The sequence below is a fragment of the Salvia miltiorrhiza genome, chromosome 1, assembly GCF_028751815.1.
Source record: "Salvia miltiorrhiza cultivar Shanhuang (shh) chromosome 1, IMPLAD_Smil_shh, whole genome shotgun sequence".
Taxonomy (NCBI): domain Eukaryota; kingdom Viridiplantae; phylum Streptophyta; class Magnoliopsida; order Lamiales; family Lamiaceae; genus Salvia; species Salvia miltiorrhiza.
The window spans coordinates 19,986,890-20,010,932 of record NC_080387.1 but is presented as its reverse complement, the minus strand read 5'-3'; the positions used below and the strand labels follow the sequence as shown (position 1 = coordinate 20,010,932).

The 24,043-nt window shown below is 39.1% G+C and overlaps 1 protein-coding gene across 1 annotated transcript; it reads right to left on the bottom strand.

The window, feature by feature from the left end:
• Positions 1–10,542: 10,542 nt before the first annotated feature.
• On the bottom strand, positions 10,543–23,360 carry LOC131006911 (uncharacterized). Its single transcript, XM_057934053.1, has 6 exons — positions 23,037–23,360; positions 21,207–21,276; positions 19,433–19,689; positions 18,707–18,820; positions 11,980–12,022; positions 10,543–11,439 (listed from the first exon to the last, which is right to left on the bottom strand). Exons 1-6 carry the CDS (start codon positions 23,124–23,126, stop codon positions 10,928–10,930), a joined length of 1,086 nt encoding a protein of 361 aa, XP_057790036.1. The 5' UTR covers positions 23,127–23,360; the 3' UTR covers positions 10,543–10,927.
• Between the last annotated feature and the right edge of the window lie 683 nt (positions 23,361–24,043).

Genomic DNA, 24,043 nt, shown 5'->3' with positions numbered 1-24,043 from the left:
AATTCAAGTGATTATCCTAATTCATTGTACTAGGGCTATTTAGACTAAATGATGAAGTGATTGGTTTGATTATCTAATTGAGTAACTAACAAATTCAAAGACAAACAAGATTAAGACAAGTACAGTGGATTACTAAGTGATTAAGGTGATTTAGGGATTAGGCGTCAATGGAATAGCAATGGACTTCAAGTTAGCTCAATATTAGTCTTGATATAACCTATCATCTAAAGTGATCTCCCAACTAGTTCTAGCCCCCTCCCAGTGGCGAGAGTATCGTTTGGATTCTTCGCAGAAATAAATTTATAAGTTCCTATTGCCCACAACGGGCGTAGCCAGCGGTAGGTATATGGTCGATCCTACAAGGAGTTGGTGTAGCTTGTCTCTTTGACACGGTAACCAAAAAGAAATAGGAAATGGTGGATGTGTCGTCCGGGTCACGAGAGTCTTGGTCTCAAGGGACAGTAACTTGGTCAAGAGGACAACAGAGAAAAGTAAACTAAAATACTAAACAAGAAAGTGATCAGTATAAAAAAGACAATCTGGGCAAGACAATGAATCAGCAAATATGAACTCAATCGGTCCTTGATCAAGATACTCACTACAGTGTGTGTCTACCAGTTATAAACCCCTAATGGCATGTGCCCCCTTGTCACTTGTCACGTGCACTTCTATTCTTGGTTCAATCTGTCCTTACGATTTAAAGACATGCAAGGGACACCCTATGCAAGCTAACTTACTTGACTAACCACTCACGAGGACATTTCAGTAAGTGCAATCACCCAAACAGCATTGAGCCCTAGACAGATCTGGTATTGACATAGGCAGACCTTAGTTTACTTCAACCTCTCGTGCCCACGATACTCTCGAGACACAAAGTGATTATGCACGCCCTCTAACCTCGATTTATTGGTGATAAGTCTACTCAATTAATTAGTGATCAGTTAACTAATCAAGATGTATTAGACCATATTTGAATCAAGCCAAGCATTTCGAGAACAAACACATGCAGATCCTCACACCCAAAATAACCTCACGATTTTAGGAGTTCATATTCACGTTATCATGTCCAACCCAGATTATAAAACTTAGCTAGACATAAAGTAAAAATCAAAAATGAAAATAATAATAGAAGACATAATTAAACTGAAAATAAACTTACGATTAAATGGAAAAGAGTGCACGGACGACTTCAATATCACAGAAAAATAACATAAAAAACTAAAGTACTTGCCCCGAAGGGCTTAACAAATAAGAAAACTATGCTAAGGGTTTTTGGGTGGTTCTCCCTTTAAATCTGATCTAAAATATGCTCTAAGGTCTCTCTTATTCGTGTATGAGCAGCTAGTATTTATAGGAGAAGGCTGCAAGTCGTGGGCTGGCTGCTAGGGTTTGTAACTTTCCTTGTAGAACAGTCAGTTTTATCTCGCCCAGCGTCTCCCAGATTTCTTTCCATATATGCCTCTGTTATCCTGCCCAAATTCTTTCCTAATCGGGAACGTATCCTTGCTGATATTTTCGGTTCCAAGAAGAAAAACGAATCTCTCATATCCGCGTTCACGATTTGGTAAGATTCGGCCACATCACCATATTGCCCATGATAACTCTTTCTTTCCTCTTTTTTCTTCAGTCTTCTGTCTTGACTACGGCCAACTTCGTTCCTACCCAAGACACATTTGAAGCTTTCAAGTCTGAGCGGTACTATAGTTGTTAGATGTCTCACTCATCTCTTCTCCATCAGTTGTACTCCATTCGACTCGTGAATTTTGAGTCATCTTATCCATGATGCCATCGTATCTCAGTTTCTTCATCTTTCTCAAAAATCAGCTTCATATTGCCCATTTCCACCAGTTCATGCCCTGTTCCATCAGTGTGTCCTCCCAGACACAAAAAAAGCAAAAACAAAGAGAAAAATGACTCGATCTAGACCAAGACACGACACAAAAAAGCACAAAATTTGGGCTTCGTCACCCGGACGATTAAAACGGCAGACTACGGGTCATAGTTACCGTCCCCGATTAACTTCTAACATATAACTCCTAAAAGCCCAAAGGATCGATAAACTTTCACTCCACTCTCAACCTCCCGATCTATTGAGTCGATATGTTTCAAGCACCTAATCTATGTAATCATCCTCTCCCGATTCAAATTACAAATAAGAAATGCATAAATAGTGGCCAACAAGTCATGCAAGAGTTAATACTGGGGCTTGAAAAGATAATAACAAAGGAATAATCAAGACATATATTAAGCATAACAATCAATCCATTAGATAACCACTAGCCTAATTCCCAAATCAAATTGGGGGTTTTAGCCTAACATATTCAACGTCAACAAACCTCGGTTAAAGGGATACATAAATGAAAGAGAAAGTAAAGTGACAAATCCTATTTCAATGTTGCTTTCTTCAATCTTCCTTCTTCAATGCTCTTCAAAATGGTAGGTGTGAGTAGTAATGGAGGCTAAGGTTTTGGTGTGGAGGAACTGGGGGTGTTGAAAATTAGTGTGTGTAATGAATGATATGAGAAAAAAAAGGGGAAAAAGGGGGTGAAAATCGCGTCTGGGCCCACCAAGGGGAGGAAACCCGCCTTTTCCCCGTGCTTGCGGTGGCCACCGCATTCGGGAACGCGGCTGGAAGGGAGGAAGCCCTTGACCGCGGCTCAGACCGCGGGTGAGTTCCCAAAACATTCTGACCCCCATGCGCACATAGCCGCAGTCACCACCCGCGGCTGCGAGTAAGGCCGCAGTCCACTGTTCCTTAGCCACGGCCGGCTGCCGCAGCCGTGGGGTCCTGCGCAGCCGGCTTTGTCGATTTCGTTATCCCTCGTCCGAGCTTCGATTTCGACGCCATTCGCGCTCACGGATTCCTCTCGAGATATACTTCAATCTCATGTCCTCACAATCCTCCAATTGATCCTTGATTTTCCATGAAATCACTCCAAAGCTACACCAAACATCAAATGTCAACAAAACTCAAAATTGGATACAAACACACATTAACAATCAAATCATGGGGAAAAATGACAACAATTCATGAGAAAGTGAGATATGAAAACCATGTTTATCAACCCTCTAAATTTAAAGAGTTGTTTGTCCTCAAACGACAAAGAAAAGAGAAAAAAATCAACAAATACGTGAGACTGAATCTGTGTCATTTTAAGGGCTTCTAATTTTTCAAACATCTTTCAATTGTGTATCACAAGTAGAAATGCATTTCAAGAAATTATAAGTAATAATAAGTTCAACATTGTAGCTGATTTATGCTTAATTGTTCTATTTTTAAGGGTTTACATGAGCTTTGTTTTAAGATAATCTTCTGGAAATTGGTGCGTTTTATGGTGTATTTTATGCTTTGCAGAAGATTTAGGTTTTCGAGATGAAGAGTGCAAATTTTGGAGAGTTTGGGCTAAGAATCGTGTTTATGTGCATACTCTGGTGTGCCAGAGCTGAGAAGCCCCTGACCCGCCTGCCCCACCCGTTGACCCGCGTTATTCACCCCTAAATTTAAAATTTTCACTTTTTTTCCCTCACTTTTCACTCCTTCACACACTTACCACACGGAAATACACTTTTCCTCTCAATTTTCCACTTCCAATCCAACACAAGGTATATTTTTCTTCACTTAATCCTTCTACTTTTGAGTCTAAGCATGGTTTTATAGCTTTTCACCGGTTATTTTGTATTATTTTATGTTCTACATGTGCATGCAATTACGGCTCAAATTTAGGATTCTTCCTACATTGTTCTATATTGTTGAATTGATGTCTTTCATTGCTTTTATACATGTCTAGAATGATGGGTACCATGTTTATTTGCAAATTAATTAGTGAATTTTTGCTTAATTGGAGTTTATGCTTGAACTTTTACTTGTTGTTGGGTTAGGATGAATGCCTGAGTTTGGGGGGAATTATTGGTGAGTGTGAGCTTGCTATTGATAATTTATGTGTTGTAGTGTGTTGCTTTGTAGCAATGTTAAGAATTTATGCATTTAGAATAAGAATTCGCCCGTTTCCCGGGCTAATTTGCTTAATTAGTGTAATTTTTAGAATTGTTATGTGTTATGGTTTAACTCTACTCTTTATATATATATATATTTGAGTATTTATCTAGTTTTTCATTCTTGTTTGGTTTTTGTAAATAAAGACTCACACTTGGCTTTGTAGGTACCCTACAAAATGCCTCCACATATGGCTAAAGGCAAAGGTAAGGCGAGTGCATCTAGCTCGCGGTCCGCCCCACAAGAAGAGATCATCACTCCTCGCCATCCTCGATTCTATGGAATGTGCTCCCCAATCGAACAAGTCGTGAGCGTTGGAGGTCCTAAGCGCCCTCCCTCAACTAGGGATGTAAATGAAGCAAATAATTTTGATTCGGTTCGGTATTCGATTCGAATTTTTGATATTCGAATATCAAATTTTATGATTCGAATACGAATACAAATACTTTTTTTGATTCGTTTAGTTATCAAATACTATTCGAGAATCACGATATTCGATTCGATTTGATTCGGTATTCGAAAATATATATATATATATATATATATAAAATAAAATATAAATAATAAAATTTTATTTTTGGAGTTGGATTTTGAAATAGAAGAATATATTTTTAGTATATATTATTGAGTTTTTTAAGTAAATTTTGAAATATTATTTTACATTTTTCTCTCTATTAAAATCGTGGATTGAATATATTCGAATTAAATTAATGATAGGAATTTTTCGAACCGAATATTCGATTTATATTGTGTTACATATATTTTTAAAAAAAGACAAACGAATATTCGATTCGGTTCGAGTATTCGCGAATAGTATACGAATCGAATACAAATAGCGAAATATGATTCGAAAGGTATTCGAATACCGATTCGAATATGTAATTAATTTTACGAATATGAATCGAATACAATGATATTCGATTCGATTCGATTCGTTTACATCCCTACCCTCAACGGCAATGCCGCTACATTATGCCCGACTACCATAGAGGCAATGGGCATTGCCAATGATGTGTTGAACTTGGCGGACCAACGCGAGTGGCGAAAAGTGGTCACCGGAGGATGGCTTACTTATCGAGGGCTCACATTGAAGTTCCTCTCTACCTTCACCCTCCACAAGGACAACGGAGCCCTAGCTCAGATCTCTTTTCGGCTTGGGAATATGTCGTTGGACGACATATTGGGTTGTCCTCAAGGCAGGCCCTATGTGGGCGAAATCGAATTCGCCGCCCAACCCGTTTGGCTTTCTATGACTCGAAAAGAAGTGGACGAGCTCCCGTATTATGATTTGAAGAAGGCTAAGGCTAGCTCGTTGTGCAATCCGGTGATTCACCTCCTACAACGGGTTTTTGGATTCACATTTCTAGCTCGGGTGAACAGTGGCTTTTGTCGTGCTCATGAGCTTTTGCTCCTCCGTCGGACTCTCTCCGACCACCCGTTGTCCATTGGGTGCCTCCTAGCGGACCAATTCGACTCCCAAGCGCGCACCAAAGAAAGAAAGATTTGCATCGGGGGTATGATCACCCCTATAGCGGAACACTTCAGTGTTCCCTTTCGAGATGAGCCCATTTCTCGCAACATCCTCCTCGATCGGCGTTACCTAGTGCAACAACACGTCCTAGCCGCCGGTCCCTGCTTGCTTTGGATCCTCAAGGAGTTCAACAATTTGGTATACTTTCCATTACCAAATTCGACCCTCACCACCATCTTAGGTCCCGGGAAGGCCATCGACCTTGGCTTGAAAGAGCCCACCCACCTCGCCGCTATCATTCAAAACCTCCAAGCCACGCAACACGCGCCTGAGGGCAAGGAGGAGGAGCAAGAGTATAAACAAGGTGGCGAGGAGCCACAAGCACATCCGGAGCACCAAGCTTGGGGCGCCGATTTTGAAGAGAGGATAATGGGTCACTTTGATGCGATCCAAGAGGAGCAAATGAGGCAATACGAGGCCTTCTTGCAATATCAAGAGGAGGAGCGGCACCGGTATGAGGAGCACATGCGCCACTTCCACGCCTTCTATGGCCCCTTCCCACCACCTTCCTAGCCGCCTATGCCGTTGTTGTGAGTCCGATTCTCTTTTCCTCCAAACTCATTTCTTTTTTTTTTTTTTTTGATCGGGCAAAGTCATGTTAGATGTTAGTAATTAGTTCCCTCGTCCACTCCAAGAACCACCTTATCTCTCCATTCACCAAATCCACCTTATATCTCCAATCTCTAATTCGCTCCCAAGAGGGATCGAACCCGGGTCACTTCACTTAAGTGAGGACCCGGTGGCCAGTGGGCTAAGACCCTCCAAACTCATTTCTACTTTGTGTGAAATAAGTTTAGGGAGAGGGGAAAGATGGATTAGTTATCTCATCTATCTTTTGCTTTGCTTGCTTTTGTTTATTTTAGTTTTATTATCTTGACTTTGTTGTTTTGAATAATTTAAAGTTTGAGAGTTGTTGGTGCTTTTATTTTGCTTGGGATGATGGATTGATGGTTGTTGGGCTTACGATGAATTTTGTTTTGGAAAAAAAAAATTGTTGTGTTCACTTGTAGAAATTGCATGTAGAGTTTGAACTTGTGACAAGTGAGCTAAATATTGTACTTCCAAGAAGTTGAAAAGAAAAATGAGCTTATAAGAATTGAGCCATTAATTGTCATACAATTACAATCTCCTTTCATTCTTGAGTGTAAATCAATTGAGCATGTTTGTTAATCTCTAGAACTTGCCATAAGTCCTCTCTTAAAAATGAAAGTACATGTGTTATGAATTATGAAATTATTAAAGGTCATCTTTGCTAGCCAATTGATCCAAATCATGTCCAAATTCTCATATGATCTTAGTTTATTCTCTTTTGGGCCTTTTAGCCTTTCATTGAATTAACCAATGATAAATGGGTAGAACTTAGATTATTGGTCGTTGCTTTGATAAAAATGGTTGGAAAATGATTGAAAATGTTTATCAAACTATGATTGAGTGAAAATCACTAGTTCCCTATGAGCTCAAAAAGAAAAGAAAGGAAAATAAATGTTGAATAAAAAAGTATAAATGAGAGTGATTTGCCTTTTGAATCTTAGTCATGATAAGTGTTAATATGGTGGAAAAGAAGAAATGTGGGGTATTGGTTGTTGATTGATGAGAAAAGAACAATGGTGAATATGATTTGTTCAACTTTTGTTTGGGATGAGTCACTTTACCTTAAAACACCTTACCTCACCAAAGAGACCTCATTACAACCTAATGAAAGTCTTTTTTTTATCATTAATTATAGCACATTGAAGTATAAAGAGTTAGAATATATGGCAAGCTTATGTTAGATTACATACATGGTTCAATATGAGTGCAAACACGTCCATTCTAAACACTTGAGAGTTGAGTGCACCATTGAAACATCCACCTTGTGAGGATTCAAGCTTGGAGGCTACAATGTTGAACTTATTATTACTTGTGACTTCTTGAAATACATTTCTACTTGTCATACACTATTCAAAGATGTTTGAAAAATTTGAAGCCCTTAAAATGACACCAATTTAGTCTCACTTGTTTGTTGATTTTTATTTCTCTTCTCTTTGTCGTTTAGGGACAAATAACTCTTTAAATTTGGAGGGTTGACAAAGATGATTTTCATACCTCACTTTCTCATGAATTGTTGTCATTTTCCCACATGATTTGATTGTTAATGTGTGTTTGTATCTCAATTTTGAGTTTTGTTGAGATTTGATGTTTGGTGTAGCTTTGGAGTGATTTCAGGGAAAATCAAGGATCAATTGGAGGATTGTGAGGACATGAGATTGAAGTAGATCTCGAGAGGAATCCGTGAGCATGAACGGCGCCGAAATTCGAGCTCGAACGAGGAAGAACGAAACCGACAAAGCCGGCTGCGCAGGACCCCATGGCCGCGGCAGCCAGCCGTGGCTAAGGAACAGTGGACCGCGGTCCGAGCCGTAGCCACGGGCTTCCTCTCTTCCAACCGCGTTCCCAAATGCGGTGACCACCGTAGGCGTGGGAAAAAAGGCGGGTTTCTTCCCCTTGGTGGGCCATATGCTATTTTCAGACATTTAACCCTTTTTTCCCCCTTTTCTCATATCATTCATTACACACACTAATTTCCAACACCCCCAATTCCTCCACACCAAAACCTTAGCCTCCATTACTACTCACACCTACCATTTTGAAGAGCATTGAAGAAGGAAGATTGAAGAAAGCAACATTGAAATACTCCCTCCGTCCCATAATAAGTGGCCACATTCTTTTCGGCACGGAGATTAAGAAATTGAGTGTTATATGTTTTAATAGAGTGTGGCCTACAATTGTTGACCAAATTAGTGAGTAATTGTTGACTTAATTAAAGTAATTTTGGCATTTTTAGAAAGTGGCCTACAATTGTTGACCAAATTAGTGAGTAATTGTTGACTTAATTAAAGTAAACTTTTGCCATTTTTAGAAAGCAGCCACTTATAGTGGGACAGACGAAAAAGGAAATGTGGCCACTTATTATGGGACGGAGGGAGTAGGATTTATCACTTTACTTTCTCTTTCATTTATGTATCCCTTTAATGATGTACTCTAAAACTGAATAATAAAACCTTTCTATTGATACAACACTTCAAGCTAACAATCATAAACTCCTTGCACCTTGCTCAACTCTTCATAAAGATAAACTGCAACGAACCCTTAATTTTCAAACAATCAAGCAAGTTGTTGTTGATCTCAACATGTGAAATCAAACTTCAACTTATAAATATTTTGGGTTCACATTTTGGCATCATAAAAAAGGAGAAAATTGTTGGAAAAATTCTATTGTTTAATTGATGCCATAACCAAAAATTCAGCTTAAGAGTAATTAAAATTCTAAGCTGAATGCAATTTGTTGAAAAGTCGAAGGTTGCTAAATTCCAATTGGAGATCAACCTTAGACAAGATCCCAATAGAAGATCTTACCGAAAGAGTTCCAAGCTCATGGGAAAATTCTAGCATAAAGGATCAGCATATGGGCAAGTTGATCATGGTTCATGCTTAGCCACCAGCACGAAGACTTTATTGCTCAAAACACGAAACTGATGGAAGCATTAGTTCACTTAATACAGCATAGTTCACAAATTTCCACTCACAACAATAATGGGACCCAAACTCCATTCACAATAATATCATTATTATCAACAACTATCCACCACTCACAAAATGAAAACGTTATTGTGGACGAAGAGAATATAAGTTTCAAATCCACAAATCATTCAATTTGAGAGAATTAAGGTAGATTGAGGATAATTCACAATAAGTTTTAAACATGATTATCAGCTTGATTGAGGTTCATATTTCAAAAGCATGGCCAATAAAAAATTCACATTTTTACAACATATTTATGGAAGAGATGGGACATTTTTCAAGACCACCATTGAGCTCATCGATGATACCTAAAGCCAAATCTTGGATTTGAAATTCATAATATTAAACTCATACCGGAAGGTGCTGAGCACCAAGCCCGCGCACCCCTCTCCCACTTGTCGCACCCTCTCTCCACGCACGCACCCCTCCTCCTGAAAAAATTGATAGTTGGAGAAAATATTCGAGCAATCACCCCCAAAAATCTAAAATTCATCCGACCAAGCATTCTCGTCATTCACTCAAGATTCAAATGCTTTTTAAACGGCGGGTCTTAAGTGAATCAATTTGAACGCCCAATTTGCGACGACGACGACCGAGTTCGATGCGGAGGAGATAGCATCTATGCCGGCGACTACCAAGCTAAGAGATGGCTACACTCCGCCGAAGACGACACTCGTGTGTCGTTTGTATGCGGAGGCCACATGCGACTCCGTCAAAGGCTCCGAGCGAAAAAGAACCAACTATTGGGACGATATCATCAAGTACAATGTTCAATGGCCCCAAGGCACGACTCCGCACGACGTGAAACAAATAAAGTCGCACTTTCAACACGTGCAAAAAGAGGTGAAGTTGCGGGAAGCAATCTACGAGAAGTGTCGGACGAATTAGGGCTCCAACATAAGCAACGAGCAAATCACCATCAAGCTCAAAACTTTTACGCTTTCGAGCACGGTGCTATATTCAAGTATCCACGTACATGGCTTGTGCTTTGCGAATATCAAAAATTCGCAACGATTGGTGAGGATGTCCACTCCTCCAAACGCTCCAAGTGCTCAGATGGTCACTATACAACCACCTTTAGCGAGCAAAGTATCTCCACAAGGCCCCAAGGCCAAAAGGCGGCGAAGAAAGACAAAGGCAAGAAAAAGACGAAGTCGTCCGGCAAGCAAACTCGAGCTCTCGAAGCCATGGAAAACATGATCAAGGTTATGGGAATCTTCTCCCAAATCCAATGCAACCTCGCAGACGACATCATATTGAGTAGGGAGACCTCTGGCTTGAAACTCGACGAGTTGGCGTTTCACTTGAAGAAGGTGGAACAAATCAAAAAACATAATGATCTCCTATAGATTGTAAGTTCTTTTATGTTGTTTTAATTTGAAGTAATTTAGAACTTTATTTTTATTGTAATGCAATTTTTATTTTCAATCAATGTAAGGTTAATTTTTAATTTCAATGAAATTTAAGTTGTTAATTTTAATTAAAAACAACATTAAAATGAAATACAAAATGAAACTCAAAATTTAAGAGTTAGGGCGTTAGCTCTCCCATAGTAGATGGTGTGCTCTTAAATGGTGAGAACCACATCTAAGAGCCCACATTGGCTCTCTATTGTGGATGATTATCTAACAAATAATAGATTCCTTTCTCCACTCAACATATTATGCACTAAATATTTTTTAAAACTCGTGTCATTCCCCATGTGATACTCTCTTAAAGGAAGAAGGGAGTATTTGGCAAGGGAAGTGCAAATGTATATAAACATTCAAAAATACCTGGGCCAAATAATTTTCAGCTTCTATCTTGCATATTTACTTCAAGATTTCGAAGGCATCGACTTGTCACTCAAATTCCCAGTGAGGCACCTGAGCACCAGATGATGAAATTCCGCATTGCATAAGCTTCTTGAGCCACTTAACCTTGTTCACATATTCCTCCAAGTCCAAGATTGCTGCTTCAACACGATCAGAGCATTTTGAATGTAGAACGAGTCGACCACTGGCAATGTATGTTACCTGGGAATGGCCGGGATTCAGTTCCTCCTGAGCAATTTCAGCTGCAGGTTCAGCTCTGTTCTGCCCAGAATCAGCCACTACCCGACTTGTTTCTCTTCTGCTGCTATCATCGGCTCCCTGGCTAGGGTTTCTCTCTTGTTTGTGCTTTCGTTTCTTAGAAACTGCCTTCCCCGGAGAACATGTCCGCATCTCTGTTGCCGTTATGCTCTTTGCTGCATCTGGAATGGCTGAGTTGGAGGGAACTGGCGAAGAGAGCAACGAACTGGCTGGCCTCTGACCGGCCTCAGTTTCTTGACCAGCATTATGCAAATCCTCAACTTGAATTACCCTGTCAATAACTGCAATGTACGGTTAGATTAGTAATATAACCATAATTTAAAACAGAACTACAACTTGATTGTTTGTTTGCAAAAGTCAGATGTTTACTGGGTCCACTTTCTCCATTAAGGGTTAACTAAAATGGAGTGTTGAACCACAGCCTAATTAATTACGGAATACACAAGTAAAATGTGACTTAATAATGCAAGTATGCAACATTATAGGACATCAATTTAAGACACTTTTTGGCAAAATTAACAGTCAATTTGTTTCACTTTGCAAAGAGTTAACTAAAACTTGGACAAGGTCTACACATGCAGAAATCAGGTAGACAAATCTGGATTAGCTCGGAGGCCATTTACCAAATGGCAATCACAATCAGAAAGACTGCACTGATTAGAACAATGGTTTCTAAGCCAACCTGAAAGAAGGAGTAATCTCAGGCCTAATAGACATATATATAACATTTTAGCCTCATGACTACAAAATTAGCATCCCAAACCTATTTAACATGGCTCCATAAATTCTTAAACTAGCTGTTGTATTTTGTTGCTTCACACCTTGATTTACAGGTTTAACAACGCGAGCACAAGGGTCACCTTCCTGCAATTTCCATATAAGATAAGAAAAGTTATTCTATTAGCGGGCATTTACTTTTCATGATGGATAAGATAACATGATTGTTTATTTTTATTCTCATTACTAGGATTTTTCCAATCCCACCCTTTCAATGGGATATGAATCAAGAAAAATTAGCTCACATGATAGAAAATTGTCAAGGGCCTTATCTTAGTAAACAATGGATTAGCCTATACACTTTTTAACTCTCTAGGCTAATCCTCAAAAGTGACGCCTCCTTAGTGAAAGAAGACATCAAGCCTATGAGGCAGCGACCAGCAGGCTCAAATGATGGATGATCTAGAAACACAAATAATGCTTTAACATGGAACTATATACATCATGCCTTGGACTGTGGTCTTTATCTTTTATTCTTTAATTAATTCTACTTTAGACCTTAAAGCAAAATTGAAAACATGAGAAACTTATGAAAAGGAACTTGGAGAATAACCTACACCTTTAATGTTGAAGGTGAAATTAGATGATCAAGAATTACAAGAAATGAAAAAGTAAAAGTCAAACGGCAGAGAAAATCTACAAGCTAGAAACAATGGACTTCTGTTGCCTTCTGTCCAATTTATGTTTGTATTTACAGGATCAGCCAACATGGATATTTATGCAGTTTACTACATAAAGCTACATCTTAGGAGAAGACATTGGAACTCGAAATGAATCTAAATGAATTGCTTATACAGCTCAAAACATCCTAAACATAGACCTCTACTGTGAAAACAATCTTATAGAACAACTTTAATATAAGTAGATGCTACATTGCAATAAAACTGTCGCAGCCGACGTCTAGCCAGTGATAGCGTAGATCGGGTATCGATATGACTAAATAAAAGAATGAAGTAAAGAAAGAAGAACTAGATCAAACAACAAGCGGAAGCTCACAACAAAACATGCAAAGATGAAAAACAATAACATCATCTCAAAGACAAATATTATCGGCTTCATAAGTTCAAAAGTACAGGGATTCTCGACAAAGTTTACAAAGCGCACATAGTTAAATATTTACAAAGGTTTATATATCTCATTAGTAAATCAAACACAGTACTCAACATAAAAGCAATAAAGAAACATCAACAAACTCTTACCTCGGTAAGCCGGAGGAGATGGGGCGCTGGGGTTCTGTTTCGAACTGACTCTCTAACTAGCCTAAGAATTCAAGTTAGACTAGTACTCAATTCATAGATGATAGCAATCAAAGGTTCAACTCAATCAAACAATAGACTCAGAGCAGACGACCTGCTCTGATACCACTCTGTCGTAGCCCGGTTCCTAGCCAGTGATAGCGTAGACCGAGTATCGATACGACTAAATAAAAGAATAGGTAAAGACAAGAAAAATAGATTAAACATCAAAGGTTTCGACTCGATCAAGAAATAGACTCAGAGCAGAGCAGACATCTGTATATAAAGGCTCTCTAGTCATCAACATCTATATATATATGGAAAATTGCCTCTCTCTCGAGGTCATATACAAAAGATGAGGGTCTCTGTACATACCCTAATACTATAATGATGCTCTAGCTATATAGGCATCATAAGAACTAAGCATCTATAGATATACAATATCTACAAATGCACGCTATACTATGCTTCTCTATCTATATACATCACTATATATATATATATACACACACATATATACTAGCATCTATAACATCAGCACGATCATCGTCTCCCGTCCCGTCATCTCTAGATACCCTGCTCTCCGCATCGTCAGCAGGTGCGTCCTCACTCGGCTCTGACTCATAGTCCTCGTACTCATCGGTCAATCTGTATGCACTGTTGCCGTCTAACTCATCCTCTCTCTTAGGCGTCTCAGGATGGTGGGTAAAGAATTGGATGCATGTACAACTGAAAAGCCAACGTGCCTGGCTCGAGCAGTGGAGCAACTCTCGGATAAGGATCGTATGGTACGTGCTGAATCTGAGGCTCGATAAATACGATAGGTGGCGCTGACTCTGGGGGTGGTAGTGGCAAATGTGCTGTCACAGGAGTCCAATCTCATGGCGGTAGAGCGCTAGTAAACGGAATAATTGACAAAAAAGAGAATGGATCGTGATCCACAACTGGGGAGTATGTCTCAAAAGCAACTGCATCCGAAGCAACAGGCTCGGATGAAAACGGTATAGGATCGGCTGAAGGTGGGGGAGCAATCGGATAGGGATCCTCTGGAAGTGAGAGTGCAACCACTATCTCTCCTCCCTGAACTGGTCCATCTGGTACTCCATATGGTGGTGTAGGCGACTCGCCAAACGCGAAGTAGCGGTAGCTAAGCGTCGCTATAAACCGCTGAGGTCTCCATATCGGACACCTCCTAACCATGTAGTATCCACGTACTGGGGGATCAGAGATGTCGTCCAATCTCGCCACTCGAGTGGTAGCTGCGGGATTAGATGTGTGAAAGCCTCCGCACCGTTGATTCCATATGGAATAACCCTGTGCCAACGTCGGTGATAATGTGCTAGGAACTCTCCTAGGGTATCATCCTCATCCGACACATACTCTCTAAACCATCGTTGCATCGCTTCCTCTACATAACGCTGCATCCTGTAATAGAAAATATCGTGTTTCTCAAAAGTGGATATGAAACTTATTTGGTATATCTCAATCAACAACATACTCATCCTCATTTGGTACGGTGGGGCAACGGCTATACTAGCCTCAACATCTCTGCATACAATCCTCAACAAGTTGTTCATATGCATTGTTTAGATGGCGGAATTGTCTGAGATGATGGAACATGATATGAACCACTGGTTGAGGATTGTATGAAGAGATGTTGAGGCTAGTATGGCCGTTGGCTCATATCCACTTTTGAGAAACACGATGTTTTCTATTACAGGATGCAGCGTTATGTAGAGGAAGCGATGCAACGATGGTTTAGAGAGTATGTGCCGGATGAGGATGATACCCTAGAAGAGTTCCTGGCACATTATCACCGACGTTGGCGGAGGGTTATTCTGTATGGAATCGACGGTCCGGAGGCTATCACACATCGGATCCCGCAGCTACCACTTGAGTGGCGAGATTGGGCGACATCTTTGATCCCCTAGTACGTGGATACTACATGGTTAGGAAGCGCCCGATATGGAGACCTCAGCGGGTTTATAACGACGCTTAGCTACCGCTACTTCGCGTTTGGCATGCCGTCTGCACCACCATATAGAATACCAGATGAACCAGTTCAGGGAGAAGAGATAGTGGTTGCACCCCCACTTCCAGAGGACCCCTATTCGATTGCTCCCCCACCTCCAGCCGATCCTATACCGTTTTCAAACGAGCTTATTGCTTCGGATCCAGTTGCTTTTGAGACATACTCCCCAGTTGTGGATCACGATCCATTCTCTTTTCTGTCAATTGTTCCGTTTACTAACACTGATCTACCGCCATGGGATTGGATTCCCGTGACAGCACCTTTGCCACTGCCACCCCCAGAGTTAGCGCCATGATAGACCGTGGCATCTGTTTTCTTTTCTTTTTCTTTTTAATTGAGTCAGTTATTTATTCTTAGTTCTTCTTGTCAAATAGTTTGGGCTAAAGGCCTATAACGTGTGCATGGGCTTTTAGGGTTAGGGTTTCCTTTTTACCTATTTAATAGGCTTATCATAGTTAGAGTCGTTTATGTGGAATCATAGTATTGTTTAGGACAGCTATTGCTGTAGGCCTCGGTGAGGAGTTTTCTTTTAATTTCTATCATTTATAATATTACCGTTCAGTTCTCGTTCCTTCTCCACCTTTACTCTATCAATTGGTCCGACCTGCCATGGTTGCTACGACGCGCAGCACCGAGTCTCGACTGGATTATTTAGAGAAGGTGGTGTTAGAGTTGCAGACATCGCTGACCTCCCTTACCAAAGCAGTCGACGCTAACCGTTCTGCCATGGAAACTCAACTTGCAGCCATCTTGGCCGCCGTGTCTTCCACTGGAAAACAACCCTTCGTTCCAGATGATCCCGGCGACTCTTCCACTGGGAAACAGCCGTTCGTTCCCGACAACACCAACCCCACCACTATTCCGATTCAAAAATCTGACTTACCCGGGTTCGATGGATCTGATCGCGTGGGCTGGATTGCTCGAGCCAACCAATATTTTCTCGTCCATTGCATTCCCCCGGCCATGAAGCTGCAGCTTGCTATTATCGGCATGTCTGGCGCAGCTATTTCCTGGTTACAACTACTCCTGCGTCGTAACCCCAACCCGGCATGGCCACAATTCACCCAAGCCTTATTGGCGCGTTTCGGCGATGCCTCCACGCTCAACACCTACGAGGCCTTGTTTCTATTACATCAAACAGGATCTCTGGAGGATTACATCGCTGCTTTCGAAAGCCGCGTGGCCCAGCTGCCTCCCCTTTCAGATGACCAGTGCTTAGGATATTTCCTCGGTGGTCTCCAGCGTTCGGTGCGAGAGCAGATACAGGACAACGCTCTCACTGACTACACCTCTGCGGTCAGCGCAGCGCGCCGTGCTGCCCGTCCTAGTACCCCTACCGTGTTTTCCCACCGTGTTACCCCTCTCACAGCCGGCCAACCAACAGCCACAGCTACCTACTCTTCCGACTCCACGGTTTCTGCCGCCTCACTACCTTTAAGCAAGGCCAAAAACTTTCGCCAACTGCCGCAATCAGAGATTCAAAAACATCTTGCCGCTGGTACCTGCTTCCGTTGCGGTCTGACTTTCGGACCCCTTCACCGCTGCCCGCCTAAGACGTTGAACGTCCTTGTGTGTGATGAATTGGGGGAGCCCGAGTTCGATGCACTACACCAGCATGCGCCTGTTGAGGCATCCTATTTCCGGTCCATACTTCAGCCTTGAGGACAAGGCTGTTTTGTCCGGGGAGGCTATTGATAGACCGTGGCATCTGTTTTCTTTTCTTTTTCTTTTTAATTGAGTCAGTTATTTATTCTTAGTTCTTCTTGTCAAATAGTTTGGGCTAAAGGCCTATAACGTGTGCATGGGCTTTTAGGGTTAGGGTTTCCTTTTTACCTATTTAATAGGCTTATCATAGTTAGAGTCGTTTATGTGGAATCATAGTATTGTTTAGGACAGCTATTGCTGTAGGCCTCGGTGAGGAGTTTTCTTTTAATTTCTATCATTTATAATATTACCGTTCAGTTCTCGTTCCTTCTCCACCTTTACTCTATCACGCCACCTATCGTATTTATCGAGCCTCAAATTCAGCACGTACCATACGATCCTTATCCGAGAGTTGCTCCACTACCCGAGCCAAGCACATTAGCTTTTCAGTTGTACATGCATCCGATTCGTTACCCACCATCCCGAGACGCCCAAGAGAGAAAAGATGAGTCAGACGGCGATAGTGCGTACAGATTGACCGATGAGTACGAGGACGATGAGGCAGAGCCGAATGAGGACGCACCTACTGACGATGCGGAGAGCAGGGTAACTGGAGATGACGTTGACGGGACGATGATCGTGCTAAAGTTATAGATGCTAGTATATATGTGTGTGTGTGTGTGTGTATATATATATATATATATATATATATATATAGGATATATATATATATAGTGATGCATAGCTGATGTATATAGATAGAGAAGCATAGTATAGCGTGCATTTGTAGATAATGTATATCTATAGATGCTTAGTTCTTATATGATGCCTATATAGCTAGAGCATCATTATAGTATTAGGGCGTATGTAGAGAGACCCTCACCTTTTGTATAAGACCTCGAGAGAGAGGCAATTTTCCATATATATATATATATATATATATAGAGAGAGAGAGAGAGAGATGTTGATGACTAGAGAACTGAGTCTATTTCTTGATCGAGTCGAAACCCTTGATGTTCAATCTATTCTTCTTGTCTTTACCTATTCTTTTATTTAGTCGTATCGATACTTGGTCTACACTATCACTGGTTAGGAACCGGGTTGCGACAAAAACAACCAAAATAGTTCCGCGCCAAGCAAACTATACTCATTTCTTCAAAATGTGTCACCATAAGTTCTGTGAAACAGCACACATAGAAGACAGTTCAGGATATAGTTACCATTTCAGAATATGCTGTAAATTTTTTAGTATGCTGTATGATCTCCAGAGAAACGTTTCAATTAATACAAAATTAAAATATCGGTAAAAAGAGCCAAGAATACAGCCATTTCAGAATAATATAATGAAAGTTCAGCTCCTACAGTGCTCTTACACCCTTCTCTTCCTTCCAAAAGCAGAAAAAGTTTGCATTGAGAAAGGGATGCCAAAGGCGCAAATTCAGATTTATGCGAGAGGATCAGTCAGGCCATATGAATATGGTTAAGAACAAGTTCTTGGTGCAGTTAAGTCTTTGCAGTCTGATCCATTCCTCCCTTTACATTACCCCAAAAGCCTAACATACAAGCTTAATGTTATTCATTTTTATCCTAACTTCAATCAGACACCAATGCAACCCATTCTCTAAGGCGTGATAAAAATGAGCCTACCTTTTCCCTTGTGGATTCTAGTTTTCAAACCCAACACTCAACTAGATTATGGACCAAATTAAGAATTATAATGAAGTCTTCGAATCATGGACACAATTAGATATGGCACCCTGTTGAAAGAGTCTAAAGATACATGTGGTTCTAGAGGTAGAAGTTCAGGACATAATTGTCAAGGTAAAGAAAGACAACATTAGAAGAGAAGAGATCACGAACCTGAGTAGGTACTGTCCAACCAAGTTCAGGAGACCAGTCTAATGATGGACGTAAATCCTTGAGAAGTGCTTTATCAGATGAACCTTCGCCAAGAGGTGGGGGTGGCAGCTCGATCTAAAAGAGAAAACAAACCCCAGTCCCATAAAAGAAAAAGGTTAGTACTCTCTCCGTCCCGCTCCAAATGTCTCCTTTCTTTTGGGCACAGAGATTAAGAAATGTGTATAAAGTAGATAAAGTGAATTTGTGGAAATTGTTTAAATATTAAGTATAGAGAGAGAGTATATTGGCTAAAAAGGAAATGGGACATTTGGAGTGGGACAACCCAAAATAGAAAATGGGACATTTAGAGTGGGACGGAGGGAGTATTAAGTTCCTTGACAATAATCATTACACAGCTAAAAATTAAGCTAAACTAACTAAGGTCTTCATCCTTGCATCTTAAAATCCTTCTGTTCAATCCCCAGAAACTGCAACAGCTTCAAACCAAAAGCTCACAGGTAGTGACTGTGACGGTGTGACCTTATTTAACATCGAGTTGTACACTATACTCTTTTCTTTTGCTTTTCTATTTCCTTCATTCGTCTTGTCAGTGATTAAAGATTATAGGAGGTAGCTGGATTCAAGTATTGAATTTTGAATGGAACATTCATTAACCAGAATATATTGGGATTTGGGACTAACTAACATGGGTTACAAAACAAAAAACAAGCCTCCGAGAATCAATACCTGGGCCGCGTCATCACCTAATAATTGTGTTATTCTTCCAGACCAAAAACAGTCATTAGTCCACCAGTCCACCAAATTACCCACCCTCCAGGAATCACCGCCAATTACAGTATCTTCTGTGATCTCACTGACATGAGGCATTTGCTTTTCTTTATAGATGGGTGGGTAGGGTGGCCTCACCATCAATTCTCCATGTTTCCCTTTTATGTTCCCCTCATAATGAGAGGGCACCTGATATAGCTTGGTCCAGTCTAATTCTGCAGAAAGCAACAAAACCAAATCGAAAGAGGTTATTTGTACACGTAAAAGAATGAAATCTACAAAAATGAAATGTCGAAGGAAATTGCAGCATCTCAGAAGAAGGAAAATATCTGACAATTATCCGCTACAGCCAGATTCCTATTAATAAATCATTCGTATCATGCCTGGCCTTGGCCAGAAAACAATAGAAAGAACTCTGAAGAACAAAGGCCAATATATACAATAAAAGGAAGATAGTTCCTGAGTTCTGACTTCCCATAACTACAACTTGAAGGCGATAAATTGACAACCACCATCCCTCTGAATTTAACTGGAGAAATTCATATTATACTCACATGAAATTACATGATGCTTAGATTAGAATTCACAAATAGACATAAGTTCTTATGTTTGCCCACATAGACTTGCAATAATATCTCCCTTCAATTAGGTACGCAACACTTAATGATCGGAAGCTTTACTTTTGTCTTACTTGTATGTGGTTGAACAGGGATCCTACCTTCTCCAAAATAACTGCATGATACTGTACTATCTATATGACGTTTATAAGGTATAAACAAAAAGCTCAGGAGAGGACAAGAGATGTCAAATTTATGTTAGGTCAAAACTGGAACCTTCTATATATTTGCTTCCCAGTCTTCGTATTATGTGCGATAAGAACTTACTTACAGGGTTTGTTTCATGAGGGGTTCCTCCCAGACACTCACTAGAGTTGCACTTTTCAAGATGAATTACATGAAACAAAAAGTTTGTTCTGTATTGCCCCCCTCAGTGTTTCATATCACAAATCTTATTTCAATGTTAACTCAATTACAAATTAGTAAGAAAAGAGAAATATGAAAAAGGTATTATTGTGTAGCGTCTAGATTCATGTTTCATATAACCTAGGTCACTACCTCATTTTCAGAACAGAAATAAAATAGATTATTTCTCTCATGATGTCAAACACAGTCAAGGCAGCAATTAAAGTTAGACTTATGTGGTTGGAGTGAGCAACTTTATTACCATCATATAGATATGCTTTCACACAAACAAGTTGTTTAACATGCACATTTTCATACTACAACAAGTCTCCAAATCTGCAACACAAGCTAGGGGAGAGTCGAGTAAATATATATTCTGGTAAGAAGTGAACAGCAATGAACCTTCTGATGTTCAGGATAATCAAATCACACAATAAATTACTGCTCAATCTTTTAACAAGTATGCACACTCTGGCTTCAGGACTTGAGCCATTAGTATGAAGGATTCGAAGCTGTAAATTTCAGAACATGCTATCACCATGAACTTTTGGCAAAAACCAAAATACTTTTCCATATAAATCAGGTGATAATAAAGTACAGGTAAAGCCAACAGCTCTTGTCACTAGCTACATAATTATTAGATGTCCAAATGGCTACATTTTTTAAAACCAACTGATGCCAAAAAGTTAGGAGGGATAAACTAGAAAGGTGATCACATTCTTAAAAACAACAAAGAAAATAAATCAACTAGAGGCAACTCAGAAACTTACTCTCCTCGGTGAAGTCAATATATTCTAAGACATGTCCAAGTTTTCCCTTTTTCTTGCTGATCTTTCTAATCTGATAGAAGGATATTAATGTCCATGTCAGTACTAAAATAATATGCAGAACATTAATCCAATAATACATGAAAATAGCTAATAAATACAGAAGGAACGTCAAGGTCTAAAGTTTCCTGAGCTTAGATGCTCCACTAAAGGCACGCATGCCTTTTTGAAGCAAGCAAAATAAATAAATAAATAAATCTCATACAATAAAGTCAATAACACTCATGAGAGAACATGCAAACTTATTCTAAATATTAATATCTTTTATTTCTAAGGTAAAATGCATCCCTCGGATTATTTATATATATGCAGCATTGTTTTTTCTCCTTGATTAGACATGAACTCTTATGTAGTGCTTGTCTTTGTAACAAAATCAACCAATACAACATTGCCCCTCTCCCACCACAAAAAAAGAGCAAAAAAAAAAACAATAAGACTTCTTGTCCCGCAAAAGTTTCAAAACAATCATTACACTCATACACTGTATAACTACTTGAAAGATTGAGCCAAATGACCAGTACATTCCCTTGGCAGATTTTCCCAGAAGGGCAGAATACTCTACTAAGCATCCCAAACGCAATCCAAACATCGCATACATATTTCAAATTGAATCATTACAACATGGAATTTCAAGGCCTGAGAAGCTCAATTCTCAAAAATGATATCAGCGACATTTTCATTAATATATATAAATACTTATTAGGAATTTTTAAAACAAAGAATTCTAAACTCAATTAAAATCACAAGAAGCAAGAATATATCGACAAAATTCATGAAAACAAATTTGACCACATAGAAGTTTTCTCTGCATTATGAACCTTCCCCAAGCAAGTACCTGATGAACTGTGAAACCTCTCTTACTTTGCTGATTAAAAGTAGAAGTGCTGATTAAAAAGTAAAAGTATAATCACAATGAAAGAACTATACCCAAAAAACAAAGCCAGTCGGCATATACATTTATATTACAGGATAGTACAAAAAAAATTAAACCTATTCCACAATAAAATCACTGCCCAAAAAGGTTGTGCACAAGACTAGAAATATAGCTCATAGCACTAAATGTTCTCCCTGCAATTCCAGTTGAACTGAAGCTCGAGATGTTGAAGAGTTGTGAGATCAAAAAACATGATGGTGGAAGGGTTAATTATAGTTTGTGTCACCAACTTTCAGCGTATTCCAAAGATTGCCCCGCCTTACAGAATCCGGAAACGGAATAATAAGTCACATCGCCATAATCTGCATTATTCAATACTTAAATTGCAGAAAAAAAAAATCCTAAAATATAAGAATCCGGCGACGTGACTCGTCGTTCTGTGGCCGGATTCTGTAAGATGAAGCATAAATCAAACTTTTTCTAAAGTTGAAGGTTGTTGAAGTTAAAACATAATTTGATGACACTTTATGGAAAATATTGAAAGTTGGGGACAAAAACTATGATCAACCCAAATTTTTATTACTTTTGATGCCACGATTTAGGATATACAAACTTCTGACACCTGCAATTTGAAAGCAATTACACCTTCATAAAACCAAATCTCTCATCCATGATACCTAAATACAATAAAAATCTGAGATGTGCACGTGATGAAGGTATATACTTAGATTCATCATTTACCCTCTAAATTCGCACGGACACACATAATGACAGCTAAATAAAACAAGGTGGAGACACACAAGGCAATTTATTTGAGGAAAAAACTGTATAACAACTAATTAACTAACGACAGCTTCATACACTTCACATTGAACATTGAAGGAACATCTCTACCGTACCTTGCATCGGAACCACGCACCGCGAAAACCCTCCTCGAAAGTCCTAGCTTCCGCCACTTGCCCGACCTTGAAAGGTAGATTCATCTTCATTTTAGGGAATTGATTTGTGTTTATAACTGTTTTCAACGACTGTTCAAAATAATGTTCGCTCCAAGAAAAGCAAAAGCAATGGGAACCTATTTGAAATCAAATCTTAAATTTTAAATTGATTTGAATGAAAACCTTGTAAACGGAGTAAAAGAAAACAAAAATGTCGCAATTTATGCAAATTCAAAATCAGAATCTATATTTTCCCCCTCTCTTTGTTTCCCTCTAATTTTTTCCCTCTTTTTTCCTCTCTCTTCTCCTACTAATTTTTTCATTATTTTTTTCTCTCTTTTTATAATTTTAATTCTTTTCTAAACATTAACAAATTTAATTTATAAAAAAATATTCAATATGCATCTTAACTTTAAGTTTGTGATAAGATGTTTAATATGGTATAAAAATCATCAAAAATAAATTTAAAATTAATAAGTTATACAAATTTTAAAATATTTTATTTTCTCTCTTTTCGTTAAAATTTTATAATTTTTTATTTATAATTGTGTGTGAAAATATTTATTTATTTATTATGACGTGTAATATTCTTAATAATGTGTAATGCTAAGTTTTATTATCAAATGATTTTAAAACATAATTATTATTAAACTTTAACCAGAGTTGAAATTTACGTTTTTAAATTTAAAATTTTATTGAGTAATTGATGTATCATTTTATTTTTGAAACATATTTTACAATTATTTATTTAAAAATGTCTATTAATTTTGATGTTCGTCATGCATCGCACGGATGAGCATACTAATTAATTTTTAAATGGCACATGCATGTTATTGATCTTATATATAGGATCAATCGCGTTAAACAATTTATATAAAAATAAGTTTCATGATAGAATATAAAAATGAGGCTTTGGTGTAGCAAATATAGTGCGATTTTTATTTTCCATTAATTGAGTCTGTGTTTGA

What these genes read in the sequence shown, in the direction of transcription:
- LOC131006911 (XM_057934053.1), bottom strand. Translation starts at nt 23,126, where the DNA reads ATGAAGATGAATCTACCTTTCAAGGTCGGGCAAGTGGCGGAAGCTAGG. An exon ending in GTTGGACAGTACCTACTCAG is followed by an intron (nt 12,023 to 18,706) that starts GTTCGTGATCTC and finishes TGGAAATTGCAG; the next exon opens with GAAGGTGACCCTTGTGCTCG. An exon ending in TGTTAAACCTGTAAATCAAG is followed by an intron (nt 11,440 to 11,979) that starts GTGTGAAGCAAC and finishes CGTACATTGCAG; the next exon opens with TTATTGACAGGGTAATTCAA.